At 39.5% G+C, this 14,489-nt stretch overlaps 1 protein-coding gene across 4 annotated transcripts in view; it reads right to left on the minus strand.

The window, feature by feature from the left end:
* The window catches only part of PIGN (phosphatidylinositol glycan anchor biosynthesis class N), a 126,230-nt gene that overhangs the window by 15,019 nt on the left and 96,722 nt on the right, over nt 1-14,489 (minus strand). For all 4 annotated transcript variants that reach the window (XM_087439316.1, XM_087439314.1, XM_087439315.1 and 1 more), the window contains 2 exons: nt 8,594-8,636; nt 6,416-6,468 (listed from right to left, as the gene is read on the minus strand). In XM_087439316.1, the coding sequence (XP_087295442.1) occupies nt 6,416-6,468; nt 8,594-8,636 (96 nt within the window). The remainder of the gene's footprint in view (nt 1-6,415; nt 6,469-8,593; nt 8,637-14,489) is intronic.

A 14,489-nucleotide genomic window follows, 5' to 3' on the forward strand; every position in this document is an offset into this window, starting at 1 on the left:
AGATGAACTGACAAGAGAGGGATCACTCAGTTTAGGAAAACTGAATAAGAGAGCGGAACATCTATAATTAGAAAGACAGGCTTACAGTGGTTGCTCAAGAAGCACTTGTTGAATGAAAGCACAAAAAACTAAATAAGTCACTAAGTGGGAAAAAGTCCTGAGTTCAGAGCTCCAATGCTGAAAAGAAAGCTCCTCTACTTGAGTCCTGAGTATCAAGGTCAGCAAAGGTGATGCAGCAAAGGTGATGCAGCAAAGGAAAATTTCTGTTTAGGGGTTGCTTCTGGGTATCCTGCTTCATCACTACTTCCTTCCTTGCCTTTGCCCTTGACTCTCCACAGCCCTAGCCAAAGTCCTTCTCGGACAGCCTCAGAGTTTTAGCCTCAGAGTTTTAGCAGCATAATACTCCTGCAGTCTTTATACCTTTTAACTCTCCTAGCAACAGTCTTCTTTATGACACAAGGTTTTTCTCTCAAACACCAATGTGGGACTCACTCTCTGTTTCTGTCTTCTGACATAAGAAACGACTCTGCCAGCCGTGCAGTTTGGAAGAACGTGTGGTGCCATCCGTTAGCGCCTGCACGCCCTGTGACAGCCTTCACCTCACTCTCTGCCTTTCAATCTTTTCGCTTGGAAGACGTGATTCTGCTCTGTACATCTAACAAAGGCCTCTAGCCAAAAAACAGTACTCCTCTGACCTAAGATGTCCTTACTTTTGGCCCTCCTAATTAATATTCCTTTCTCCTTTAAGTCCTAAATTTATATTATTCAAAACCTTGCAGTGAATGGTTCCTCTGCAACAATCACAAACACACAAAGCTACTTTTTTGTGTGTGCGTGTGAGGAAGATCAGCCCTGAGCTAACATCCGTTGCCAACCCTCCTCTTTTTGCTGAGGAAGATTGGCCCTGGGCTAACAACCATGCCCATATTCCTCTATTTAATATGGAGGATGGCCACAGCATGGCTTGACAAGCGGCGTGTCGGTGCGCACCCAGGACCTGAACCTGCGAACCCGGGCCACTGAAGTGGAGTGCGCACACTTAACCACTACACCACCGGGCTGGCCCCTACAAAGCCACTTTTTAAAGAGTTTATCAGAGTTACAAAACAAAGACTTTGGGAAATTCTCTTCAAGTCAAGGCAATGAGGAGCAGTGGGAACACTACAGCCTTGGCTACTGAAGTGTTGCCTTCCGGACCTGCTCAGCCATTCACAGATCTGTGACAGGAGCAAGTCAGAATCTCCTTAGGGCCACAGTATCTTCATCTATAAAATGGAGACAGTAAATGTATCTACTGTGGAAAATAATATCTACTTCACAGCGTTGTGATAAAGATCACATGAAACAATGTGTAGGAAGATAGTGTAAACACTGTAGCACAACACAAATGTTGGTAGAGGTGTGACTGGGGGCAATCCTTTGATTGACATTCTGGACCTCCCAGTCAAGTTTGAGCTTCTGTATTATTTTGCCTTTTATCTAATATAAATGAACTCCCTGGTCTCTCAGCTGTCCTTATCATGTCTTTCAGGGCCCATATCTCAAATAACTCACTGCTGGGTATGTGGACCCTGTTGCAATGCACAGCCTTGCTCTGACCTTAGGGTAGGTCTCTGCCTCTACTCGACTCTGTGAATGAGCTTACTCCATGTGGGCCCCAATACCGGCTCCAAAACTCCAGCTTGGACAGAGGGCAATTAGGACTGACGTCACTAGGGACTTGCACTCCTTCCAACTATAATCTTTTTCCTCATACTCGTGAGTAAAATGAAACGATAATAAAATCTCAGAGAGGTGAGGGTGTTCCCACGTGATTAACTGCCCTCTATTTCTCTTCCACTTTCCAATTAAGCTCGAAAGAGTGGTCTAGACTTATACCCCCCCTTCCTGACCTCCCATTTCATTTATTCATTTCCCTTTAATTTCTGTCAGTGTCATACATACACTACTAAAAAAGCAAAATAATGGAGACAGATTTATAATAAAAAGCAACAATCCCTCCTTCCTTCTTACCCACTTTTCAGAGCAACCACTCTAACCCTAACTCTTTTAGATCTTCTAGTGGTTATCTCCTTAACATGAATTAGTATCTTTATGTTGTTGTTTATTGATGAATCAATGTAAAACATTATTTATTAAGTCCTTGCTAGGAAAGAGGAGAATTTAGCCTACTTATACTATACACTACTCATTTCAATTTTGGATAGTTCTTTTAGTTCTGCTTTTCCTTATGAATCAATTTTGAGGTATAATTTATATATAAAAAATAGAACAATTTTGAGTGTCCAGTTAGATGAGTATTGACAAATGGTACACCCACATAACCATCACCACTGTCAAGATACACAACCTTTCCATCACCCCAAAAGTTCCCATATGCCCTTTTACAGTCAAGTTCACCCTAACTCCTAGCCCCAGACAAACACTGATCAGCTTTCTGTGACTACAGATTAATTCTGCCTGTTTCAGAATTTTATATAAATGGAATAATACAATATGTACTCTTATGTACCCAGTTTCTTTCACTCAATGTAAAATTTCTGAGATTCATCCATGTAGTTGAGCTCATCAGTCGCTCATTTCTTTTTATGAATAAGTATTATTCCATTGTGTGGATACAGCACAATTTGTTTATCACATGCTGATGAACATCTGGGTTGTTTCCAGATTTTGGCTATTATGAATAAAGCTGCCTTGACAAGTCCTGTACGAGGCTTTCTGTGTACGTATGTTTTTCCTTCTCTTGGGTAAATATCTAGGCATGGAGTTGCTGGGCTGTACGGTAGTGTATATTTAACTTTTTAAGAAAGTGTCATCTTCCTTTTGGTGTCACCCAAAAATAGGACGGTTGCTGGTAAGTTCTACATATGTGACAAAAATTGCTACATCATGTTTTAGGACGAGTAGGAGGGGTGCCTGCCTCTGCCCTTGGGGCTAGGGGTGGGAGGAGGCTCCAAATGCTAGAAGGGAGGATGGCTATTCTCTGAGGTGGAAGCATATGTATCACAGCAGTGAAAGTCTTCCCGTGTTTTCAGTCTCTTTACAGGTGTCCTCTGGTCTTTCCCTGGAAGTAAAATGCCTGTAGCACTTTCTGCATGGGGACGAAGGAAGGAGGAGAGGCTGTGGAGAGCCAGTTGATAGCATCATTAGGTAGACAGACGTTCAGTAGATCACATCTGGCTCTCCCTTCCTCACTCCTACTCTCCATATCACTGTCTCACTGAGTCTGGAGCCTCTGGGGCTCCCTGTTCCTTGGGCAGTACCCGCTGATAGATTCTGGGCTCTGCTTCCTCTCTCTGACTACCCATCTTCTAGGAATTTGTTGAACTCGCATTTGCTGATGGTCCTTCTGCCATTCTCTTCACTTTGCTGCGTTTGTTACTTTATTGGGGTCTTGGTTGAGAGGAGAAAAATGATTATCTTTGGTCTGTGGTCCTCACCCGGAAATCAGTGGATCTGATTCAGTGCAGCAATCTAGTACTAAATCCTACCACTGAAACTTCCCTCGCCAAGCTCATCAATGACCCTGCTGCGCAATCCAGAGCACATCTTTCTGTCTTTTCCTACCCGATCTCTCTGTAATGTCTGGATAACCTCCCTCCTTCCTGCAATGCTCTTTTGATGTCCACAATACTCTCTCGCCTGGTTTTCTCCTGCCTTTCTGGCCACTTCTTTTGGTCTCATTTCCACACTGCTCGTTCTCTGCCCTTAAATATCAGGGGCTCCCTACGGCGCCACTTTAGATCTTTGTCTTTTCTCACTCTACACACTCTCCCTAGATCTTGTGACCCAGTGTGCTCTTCTAAAACCCAGACTTGCAGTGTTTAAACAGTCCCTCCCGGGAGAAGCCTTCCCTTACCCTGCAAGGCTGAGGCAGGTGCCCTGACAAATGTCCCCATAGCACCCCAGAGACTATTGTGGAACTTCTTACACTGCACCATATTGCCTGCTCATGAATCTGTTTCCTCCTCTAACCTCAAGCTCCCTGAAAGCCCAAGACTGTTTTTCACCACCAGCAACTCACCTGGCATACAGTTTGTGACCAATAAATACTTGCTGGATTCAGTTGAGATCATGGATATTTAAAATGCTTTGTGTTTTACACGTTATTACTGGTAATAACAGTAAAATTTGTACTTTGAAGGAAAAATTTCCCAAGTAAGATAAACCTCAAGCTAATCAGGTAAAATTAAATCATTAATTTGCATATATAAGCTAATAATGCTGTGCAGAAATTAATGATGCACATTTTCATGTGAAAATTATATCCTCTTCATTCTTTGCCACCTCTTTAGAGCCAAAACCAATATAGATTTCTCCCATCAAAGAAGTCTCACACCCATATTCACAGCAGCATTATTCACAATAGACAAAAAGTGGAAGCAACCCAAGCATCCATAAACAAACAACGTGTGGTTTATGTACAATAGAGTATTATTCAACCTTAAAAAGGAAGGAAATTCTGACATATGCTATAACATGATGAGCCTTGAGGACATTAGGCTAAGTGAAATAAGTCAGTCACAAAAGGACAAATACTGCATAATTTCATATATATGAAATAACCTAGAGTAGTCAAATTCATAGAGACAGAAAGTAGAATGGTGTTGCCAGGGCAGGTGAGGAGGCGAGAATGGGGAGTTGGTGTTTGATGGGTACAGAGTTTCAGTTTTGCAGGATGAAGAGAGTTCTGGAATTCTGGGGATGGATGATGGCGATAGTTGCACAACAATGCAAATGTACTTAACGCCACTGAACTGTTTGCTTAAAAGGGTTAAGATGGCAAATTTTATGTTATCTATATTTTACCACAATTAAAAATAAAATAAAAAGTCTCACACACAAAAATACTATATTTTATCAAAATATGTTCCAAACAAAATTCTGACCTATGTCTAAAATTTAAAAAAGTAATCAAACTACGGAGAGAGTAAGAAGGGGTATGTCAAATACAAGAAACACTATGAAGGATAAAAAAATAGAGCTAGAAAATAACATCAGTAATAATAGCTGTCATTTATTGAAGCTTATTAGATGCCAGGCACTGCACTAAATGCTTTACATGGATTGATTCATTCAAAATGACTACAAACAACGGGGAGATTAGAGAGACTGAGTCACGTACCAATAGTCTCACATCTAAAAATGGCAGAAATGGCTCAATCCCAGGTGCTCTGGTCTAAAGCCCACGCTCGGACCCACTATCTCTCTGGATACTTCGGGGTCAAAGGGCTGGTGAGAAGGAAACATCAAAACTTTCCCTAAGCGTTCAAACTTAAGTGTAACAAAAACAAAATCAATGATCTACAGAGTACTTTTTACATGCCTAGCACATATGGAATGAAAGAGACTGAAATCGGATGACTACTGGGGGAGGCAGACACGTATATAAATAACAAGGCAGTACCAGCCGTGAGCTGCCTAAGTAGTAGGTACAGAAGAGAGAACGTCTAACAGTGTCTCACCTGAACCTACACAATTCCTGGCAACACAAGTGCTGAATCAATACTGACTACATGAAATAAAGTCAGTCTATAAAAATGTATTCTGCCTCCGAACTCATTTGAAAACAAAAAGGAGGGGCTGGCCCAGTGGCGCAAGCAATTAAGTGCGCGCACTCCGCTGAGACGGCCCAGGGTTCGCTGGCTCGGATGCCGGGCACACGCCGACGCACTGCTTGGCAAGCCATGCTGTGGTGGCGTCCCATATAAAGTGGAAGAAGATGGGCACGGATGTTAGCCCAGGGCCAGTCTTCCTGAGCAGAAAAAAAAAAAAGAGGAGGATTGGCAGATGTTAGCACAGGGCTGATCTTCCTCACCAAAAAAAAAAAAAAGAAAACAAAAAGGCAAGAGGATGAACTTTGCTCTCCGCCTCTTGAAGAGAAGAAATTTAACAGATTATGGCAATCATTGACATTCAAATCACAACAAAGAGGAAACTGACTTTTTGTTCAGATAATACTTTAAATAACAATGTTATAGGTACCACGTGTTAAAATGTTCCCATATTAAGATTCTAAGAGGCAGATAATGATTGCATGCAATTTAACCTGCCACAGAAAATTCACAATGCAACTTGAATAGCTTCACTTTTCTAAAGAAAGATTGAGAGATTATGAGAACTCAGACCTTGGAGTGATCTACTCTGAAAACCCAGAATCAAGAAGTTTCTCTCCCACTTCCCACTATCCTGTTGTTCTCTCCAGACCTAACATGCATCCCCACATCCTCCCAAGAAAACACTTGCTAATGTGTTAACGCCAAGAACTGGAGAGATGTCTCACTTCCAGAGGCTTAAAATAATTGCTACTTGCTGTGCTTACCTCAAAAATCAAATGGCCATCTTCTATACTAAGATATCAAGTTACTTTTTTTCACTGCACTCTCAAGAAGTTTTATGTGAATATATACTATACCTTGTTCCAATATCAAGCCAGCTGCCATAATCCCTGACCAAGAAGAAAAAATGCTGTAAAATAAAACAAAATATGGCTGCATTAAAAAATGAAAGCTATTGAGAGTCAGCCAAAAAACACTGCTGTTTTAGGATTATGTGTTTTTCAGATTTCTGACCCCTCAGAACCACTATCTGACTGGAATCAATACGAATATGCCCTTTATTGAAATTTTTGCTTGGACCAAAATGAGCAATAGCCTAAAAGCCAGAAATAGCATTACTATTCAATCAAACAAACATAACAGTGACACTTGTGAATAACTAGAAATAAAGAAAACCAACTTTAATAAAAGACACTAACTAATGCCAAAGACCTCTGTGAAAAGAAGCCATATCATCCAATTATCAACAAATACTTACTGACAGCCTACTATGAGCTAATCACTATGTTAGGTCCTAGAGAAAAACTTCTTTTCAGGAGGTGTATAATCTACTGAATGATTCAGTCAAATTGTCAGGCATGTGTGCGCATGATGAGTGTTATCGGAAATTACAGGCAATTACGGGAGCTCTGAGGAAGGGGTACATACCCCGACTGGGGTATAAAGGAAGGTGCCCTAATAAAAAGTCTAAAGATCTAAGTGAAAAGTAAGAGTCAGATGAAAGAGGAGATTGGGGAGATTGAAGGAGAAGTATGTTTCTGACAGAGGAAGCAACCTATATAAATGTTGAGAGTCCAGATAGAGCTTGGCAGGTCCCAGGGGAGGTTGGTGTGGAGAAAACAAGGAGGGAGAAGGAAGAGATGATGCCAGTTAAGTAAGCAGAAGCTAGACCACAAATGGCTTTCTACGTTAAAGCAAGCAATCTGACTCCATAAAATTAATCAGAGAACTTAAATTCTCTTCTATTAACATGTCTTGTCTATTTGACACTTTGTGAGCGAAACTGGAAGCTGATTTGTACTAACATTATGTGTGGTCAATTTCAGAAATATATTGGATATCCAGTTCAATACAACACAAAAATGCTCTCATCTAAATCAAGTGACTACGATTCTGATGTGGGAAGTTACCCTAATTGCTGTCTCTAATCGCTTCTAGCATAGGATGTTGTGTAGTGAAGAATTAACCTTACCCAAGAGCTCTGGCCTTCGCCTTCAGCTGCTGGGAGGTGTCTTCTAGGCCCTTGGACTGTCCTGCCTGATAGGAGCATTTTGCCTGGGAGGCCTTAGCTGCTGGACAGTCTAATGTGATTTATGTTGGGGGCTTTGGGCCGTGTGTTATCAGTTCTACCTCTAGAAGGGCTGGAGATTAAAGGTTAGCCAAGGGAATAATATGTGACTGAACCTCAACAAAAAGTCTGGATACCAAGGCTCTGGTGAGCCTGGCTGGCAGTACTCTGTGTGTATTGTCACACATCAATGCTGGAAGAGTAACACTGCCCCAAGTGCACAGGGAGAGGATGACCAGACCTCAGCATCTGGACCCCTCTTGGACTCTGCCCTCTGTGTCTCTTCCTTTGGCTGAATTTAACCTGTATCCTTCCCCTGTAATCAACCATACCTGTGAATATCAGTCTTCAGTGAGTTCTATGAGGCCATCTAATGAATTATCAAACCTGAGGGTAGTTTTAGGAACCCCCTGAACTTGCAGGTATAAAATGGGTTCTTTTTGTTAATATGTACACTACACACAAGAGGCCCACCTGCATGCTCCTCACTCAGAACTCATTTATTAGAGCTATCATCCTGGTAACATCTTCCTACTGGAAAAGCTCTATTTCCTCTTTCCTTCCTTCCCTTTCTCCCTCCCTTTTTCCCTTTCTTTCTCAATCTGAAAAAAGGGTTAAAACAATCAACATTGCAAGTGGGAAAATGATGTATTATCTAAATCTAAAGTTAGATTTTTTTGTTAACTTTTTAAGGAAGGCTCATTTCAGGGACAATACACCATAGGTATAAAATGACAGATTCAAATAAATCAAATAAGAAGACTTTTGACACCTTAAGAAGAGCGCTCTTACTACATAATAAGTCACATAAAAAGAAAGTAATTTATATGTATAAATTATGACAGCACTTATAACTCAATATCTAAAGATTTCATGTGCAGAAAAGCATTCTTATTTCTCTTGATTAAATTAACTCAGCACTTAGTTTCTCAATCTTATTTATACTGAATATCCAAGAATGACTTACCAAAGCCATAATGTCTGATATGACGAGAACCATGAGAAAAAGACTGGAAAAAAAAATAAAGAAAAATTACACATAATACAACAGGCACATTTTTAGAGCACATTAACATCAAAATGAGAAGAATCAAATAACCCAATATTCTTTTAATATTTTTGCTTCTGAAAATACTACCTTCGACAAAAGCTCTTTTCACATTACCATGGACTACTGTCCCACAGTGATGAGCTGGACTTCAAAAATGTTATTTAATGCTTTGAATATTTATTTCAATGGTATGAAAGACACATGAATTATGATTTTTTAATTAAACTTTTTATTTTAGATAATTACAGATTCACATGCAATTGTAAGAAATAGTAGAGGGATCCATATACCTTTTGTCCAGTTTCCCCCAATGGTAATATCTTACAAAACTATAGTACAATATCACAACCAGGATATTGACATTGATACTGTCAAGATACAGAATGTTCCCATCATCATAAGGATCCCTCATGATATTCTTCTACAGCCACACCTATCCTCCTCTCACCTGATCCCCTCCCTGCCTAATTCCTAACCCCTGGCAACCACTAAACTGTTCTCCATTTCTATACTTTTGTCATTTTGAGAATTTTGTATAAGTGGAATCATTCATATAACACTCCATAACCTTTTGGGATTGCCTTTTTTCACTCACACAATTCCCTTGACATTCATCTGAGATTCATCTGAGGTACTGAGTGTATCAACAGTTTGTTCCTCTTTATTGCTGAGTAGTACTCCATTGTATGGATATACCACACTTTGCTTAACCATTCAAGCACTGAAGGACATCAAGGTTGTTCTAGTTTGTGGCTATTACATAAGTTTTCATTTCTCTAGGAAAAACACCCAAGAGTACAATTGCTGGATCATATGGCAGTTGCATGTTTAGTTTCACAAGAGACTGTAACACTCTTTTCAGAGCGGTTGTACCACTTTACATTCCAATCGGCAATGTATGGGAGCAATTCTTTGCATCCTCACCAGCATTTGATGATGTCACTATTTTTTATTTTAGCTATTCTGATAGTCATATACTGATACATCGCTGTGGTTTTAATGTCCTTAATGGCTAATGATGCTGAACATCTTTTCACTGGCTTCTTTGCCATCTGTATATCCTCTTCAGATCTTTTGCTCATTTTCCAATTGAATTGTTTGTTTTTGTTTTGTTTTGTTTGTTTGTTTTTGTGAGGAAGATGGGCCCTGAGCTAACACGTGTGCCAATTCTTCCTCTACTTTTTGTATGGAGGACGTTGCCTCAGTGTGGCTTGATGAGCGGTGTGTAGGTCCGTGCCCAGGATCCAAACCTGTGAATTCCAGGCCGCCAAAGCAGAGCATGCGAACTTAACCACTGTGCCACCAGGCCGGCCCCAAATTGTTTGTTTTTTTACTGCTGAATTTTATGAGTTCTTTATATATTCTAGATAGTAGTCCTTTGTCAGATATGTGGTTTGTAAATATTTTCTCCCAGTATGTAGCTTGTCTTTTCATTCTTTTAACATGGTTTTTTGCAGAGCAAAAGCTTTTAATTTTGATGAAGTCCAATTTATCAATTTTTCCTTTTATGGATCATGGATTTGTTGTCAAGTCTAACTCTTTCCCTAGACCAAATCTCAAAGATTTTCTTCATTTTTTTCCTAAAAGTTTAAATCCATGATCCATCTTGAGTTAATTTTTATATAAGGTATGCGATTTTGGTCAAGGTTTATGACTTCCTTTTAAGAAATAATAGTTTTCCTATTTCTATAGGTTTGAAATACAGAAATATAATTCAACATGTATCTCATATATGCAGATATATACCACAAGTCAGACTGGTCATGTCTTACTGAAATATTATCATTCAAAACAAACCTGATTTAACAGATGTACAATAAAGTGTGTTAATCTGATTTAGAGTTTGTAGACAAACTAAAAAGCTTCTGCACAGCAAAGGAAATCATCAACGAAATGAAAAGACAACCTAACAATTAGGAGAAGATATTGGCAAACCATATATCTGATAAGGGGTTAATCTCCAAAATATATAAAGAACTCGTATACATCTCAACAACAAAAAAACTAACAACCCAATTAAAAAAATGGGCAAAAGACCTGAACAGACATTTCTCCAAAGAAGATATACAGATGGCCAACAGGCACATCAAAAGATATTCAACATCATTAACTATCAAAGAAATGCAAATCAAAACTACAATGAGATATCACCTCACGCCCATCAGAATTGCTATAATTAACAAGACAGGAAACAACAATTGTTGGAGAAGATGTAGAGAGAAGGGAGCTCTCATACACTGCTGGTGGGAGTACAAACTGGTGCAGCCTCTATGGAAAACAGTATGGAGATTCCTCAAAAAATTAAGAACACAACTACCATATGAACCAGCTATTCCACTGCTGGGTATTTATCCAAAGAACATGAAAACACCAATGCATACAGATACATGCACCCCTGTGTCCACTGCAGTGTTATTCACAATAGCCAAGACTTGGAAGCAACCTAGATGCCCATAAAAGGACAATCCCATAAAGGGATAAAGAAGATGTGGTGTATATACACAACGGAATACTACTCAGCCATAAGAAACGATGAAATCCAGCCATTTGTGACAACATGGATGGACATTGAGGGTGTTATGCTAAGCGAAATAAGTCAGAGGGAGAAGGTCAAATACCGCATGATCTCACTCATAAGTAGAAGATAAAAACAACAACAAACAAACACATAGAGACAGAGATGGGATTGATGGTTACCAGAGTGGAAGGAGGGAGGGAGGAGGGTGAAAGGGATGATTAGGCACATGTGTGTGCTAATGGATTGTAATTAGTCTTTGGGTGGTAAACATGATGAAATGTATGCAGAAATAGAAGCATAATGATGTACACCTGAAATTTATACAATGTTATAAACCAATGTTACTGCAATAAAAAGAAAAGAAACAAATTGTGGTTAAAAAAAAAGTTTGTAGAGAACACAATGGTTATCCAGTACAACCTTCTACTCAAAGCATGAATTCCCAAAGTAATGAAGGCTTTGTCTAGCACTAGCTTTAGTGGTTCCAGTAACAGAATCCACTCCAGTTTAGACAGCTCCAATTATTACAAAGTGCTTTCTTTCTTTGAATTATAATCAGTGAAACAAAAATTCCACCCTATCAGATCCAGTTCTTCTAGAAAAAAAGAAAACAAATAAACACAATTTAAACGCAACAGACCTTAAAATGTCTCTTTTAAAGTTTTGTTTGATGTTTTCAAATGTTTTTCTGAAGCAAGTTATTTTATTGTATGACACAGATGACATTCTGGAATCCTTCTGAGGTAAGACACTCCTGGTTAAGTTACTTACTGTCTTCTCAGCCTCAGTTTCCTTATCTATAGAATGGGCACAATAATATCTACTTCATTGTATTGTTGGGAAAATTAAGTCACGTAATACAGTGCCTGCATATTGTAGGTGCCTAATATATACTGGTTTCTTTCTCACTCCTTGTAACAAAAGCTTTAGACAAAATTAAAGACAAATGAAAGATATAATCTCTACCATCATAGAGTCCAAAGGGTGTGTATTAGTTTGCTAGGGCTGCCAAAACAAAGTACCACAGACTGGGTGGCTTAAACTACAGGCATTTTTGTCCTCATAGTTCTGGAGGCTAGGTCTAAGATCAAGGTGTTGGCAGAGTTGGTTTCACTCTGAGGCCTCTTTCCTTGGCTTGTAGATGGCCATCTTCTCCCTCTACGTTCACATGGTCTCTCCACTGTGTGTGTCTGTGTCCTAATCTCCTCTTCTTAAAAGTATGCCAGTTATACTGGACTAGGGTCCACTCATATGACCTCATTTTACCTTAATTATCTCTGAAGGCCCTATCTTGAAATACAGTCACATTCAACATATTAATTTTGGGGGGACACAATTCAGCTCACAACAGGGTGTGAAACAGAAAAGTAAGAAACAGTTTTATCACTCTATGAGTTACCTAACTCAGCTAGAAATTTGAGGGTGGGGCAGCTGGATAAGAAAAGTGTATTGGAGAATATGATGTCTGATCTAAGCCTTCATTAACGAGAAGGACAAACTTTTCCAGAGCAAATCTTCATATTCTTGAACCATTCTGTGGAAACTGAGGAAAAGAGAAGTAGGTTGCCCAAGGTCACACAGCTAGCAAGAGAGCAGACTTTCAACATAGCATGTCTGGCCTCAGAGCCTGTGCTCTTAACCATTATGCACTGTCTCCCCAGCGCACTATTCACTCGCAGAAGCCTTCAGCATGCTCATCACTTTCCTTTGAATGTGTCCCTTGTTTATTCACATACTGTTCAAATAGGAGGCATAAATGTAACACACTGTTCAATACTCATGGTGATCAAATCACCATGAAAGTAGGATGGGATTATCACTCTCTTTGTTCTGGATATAATATTTCTATTAAAAGGAGGGTAGTTTTATAACATCATTTTATCTCTACGATGTTTTGAAATTGCGAAGAACCTAGATCCCACTATGAGTTTGCCTCATGAATACTCTTTGATTCCAAAAATAAATACATACTACTGGGTTTTTATCCAAATGATAATGAAGATCACCTCCACCAACCCGCTATGAGCATTCACCTGCAAGGGTCTCTTAACTGATCTCCTTGATTTCGCTCTCGTCCTCCTAAAGTTATTATCCACACAACAGACAAAGGAGCCTTGGAAACCTTCCGATGGCTTCTTGCCACAACGAGGAAAAATTCTGGAGTCTTAACTGTGGTCTAAATAGCCCCATATGGTCTGGCCCCCGCCTATCCCTCCAACCTTATTTCCTACAGCTCTTCTGCGAGCACACTCCGCTTAAGGCTGGTCCTCTTGCTGTTCTTCAAACACACCACGCGCGTGTTCACCTCATGCCCTTTTATGTTCCGCACTATCTCTATCTGCAGTGCTCTTTACTCATATAGTTCATGGTTCACTCTCTGTTCATTCAGGTTACTGCTTAAACGTCTCCTCCGATCGATCTATTTTTCTTCCTGACATTTAATACTACCTGACATTTTATCGTTATTGCAAGCATTTTATTTATTATTTGTTTCCCCAAGTAGATGGTAAGCTCTATTCACCAATGTATCACCAGCAGCTAGAACACGGCCAGCATATATAGAAACTCAAAACATCTGTGCTGAATGAATGGTAAAAGTAATCAGCATAAGATACAACTGGAAATGGCTAATACTACACATGGTGACATGTCTTTCAGATCTACGTCTGACTTAAGAACCTCTTCCTTTTGGTTTCATAGGACACCCAAAAAATTTTAGGAAAATTAGGAACCTAAGAAAACCTAGGAAAAATCAGACTTGGTAGAAACACCATCAAATAACACTGTAAAAAGCTAAAACCACACAGAGTAAAATCTGTAAATGACAAAATAATGATGGAAAAGCAAATCTTCTTGACAAAAACCAGGTCTGTAACATCTGACTTAGGTAAATTAGACCTAGTAGAGACAATAACCATCAATCAGCATAGGTCACGAGAAAACCAGCTTTTTGGGTTGCTAGATCACATTATTGACCTCGTCAAGGTTTTCTTTCAATTACTACTCTTTAGCCATGGCTTTCTTGTATAGTTGAGTATTTAATCAAATATAGAACCAAAATATGTCCCTTTTAGATTTTACTATTTGGTTGGTTGTTGGATACTTCTATAATTCTAAGAAAACTTTCTCCTCTTTCTCAGCTGCCTTCTAACACTCTCTTAGGCTTTGTTGCATTCTAAAAGTGATAAAGGTCTTTAAGGTCCATGTCACCTCATCTTATGAAATGGACTGGCCTCAAAATATCTTCCTTAACTGTGACAGACACGTGGTTGGCTGTTTCCCACCCCCACTCGG

This window comes from Ceratotherium simum, chromosome 14 (assembly GCF_057802395.1).
Source record: "Ceratotherium simum simum isolate JZ-2026a chromosome 14, ASM5780239v1, whole genome shotgun sequence".
Lineage (NCBI taxonomy): Eukaryota > Metazoa > Chordata > Mammalia > Perissodactyla > Rhinocerotidae > Ceratotherium > Ceratotherium simum.